The sequence below is a fragment of the Austrofundulus limnaeus genome, unplaced genomic scaffold (genome assembly GCF_001266775.1).
Source record: "Austrofundulus limnaeus strain Quisiro unplaced genomic scaffold, Austrofundulus_limnaeus-1.0 Scaffold1806, whole genome shotgun sequence".
In the NCBI taxonomy this organism is placed as follows: domain Eukaryota; kingdom Metazoa; phylum Chordata; class Actinopteri; order Cyprinodontiformes; family Rivulidae; genus Austrofundulus; species Austrofundulus limnaeus.
Window position 1 is genome coordinate 56316 of NW_013954208.1, and position 777 is coordinate 57092.

At 41.8% G+C, this 777-nt stretch overlaps 1 protein-coding gene across 1 annotated transcript in view; it reads right to left on the reverse strand.

The window, feature by feature from the left end:
• ltbp4 (latent transforming growth factor beta binding protein 4) overlaps window positions 1–777 on the reverse strand; it is a gene marked incomplete at its 5' end in the record, with an annotated part of 15151 nt that overhangs the window by 6520 nt on the left and 7854 nt on the right. Inside the window, 1 exon segment of the mRNA XM_014033681.1 lies at window positions 55–177. Coding sequence (XP_013889135.1) covers window positions 55–177 — 123 coding nt within the window.

Here is a 777-nt window from a genome sequence, read left to right on the forward strand (position 1 = left end):
GTGTGTGTGTGTGTGTGTGTGTGTGTGTGTGTGTGTGTGTGTGTCCATATTTACCGAGGCAAGCGTTCCTCTCAGGATTGCTGGTGAAGCCGGTTCTACACTCGCACTGAAACGAGCCCTCAGTGTTCACACAGCGACCGTCTGAACACACACCTGACCTCACACACTCGTCCACATCTGCAGAGGACAAGTTCATTTCCAGAAACATCATTAACTCCAACAACAAAATGGTTTTCAGTGTTTTCACTGATCAATAGCTCTGCATGAAGACAGACAACACAACAAAGTTTGTGCAGAAACATTGAAGCAACCAAAGCAGCTCCAGCATCTTTCAGAGTTCTTCTGTAAAAACCCAAAAGTGTTTTCAACATCTACGTTTTGATGTTTGAACTGTGGAAGAACACTGTAGAAATAAGATGTTTGTAAAAATGTAGCACAGTTCAAACAGCTGTAAAATCAAAATCCTCTCACTTCATCTGTGATTCTGTAAAAAGATCTCTTTTCTCACCAATTATCTGTCTGATCAAGCTGGGGTTATATTTCCTCTTGCATCCACCTGCTGGTAGGTTGGTTACAGTCCCAAATCTACCAAACCACCAAACCTAAATATCTACCAAACCACCAAACCTAACTATCTACCAAACTACCAAACCTAACTGTCTACCAAATCACCAAACCCAACTATCTACCAAACCACCAAACCTAACTATCTACCAAACTACTAAACCCAACTATCTACCAAACCACCAAACCCAACTATCTACCAAACCACCAAAC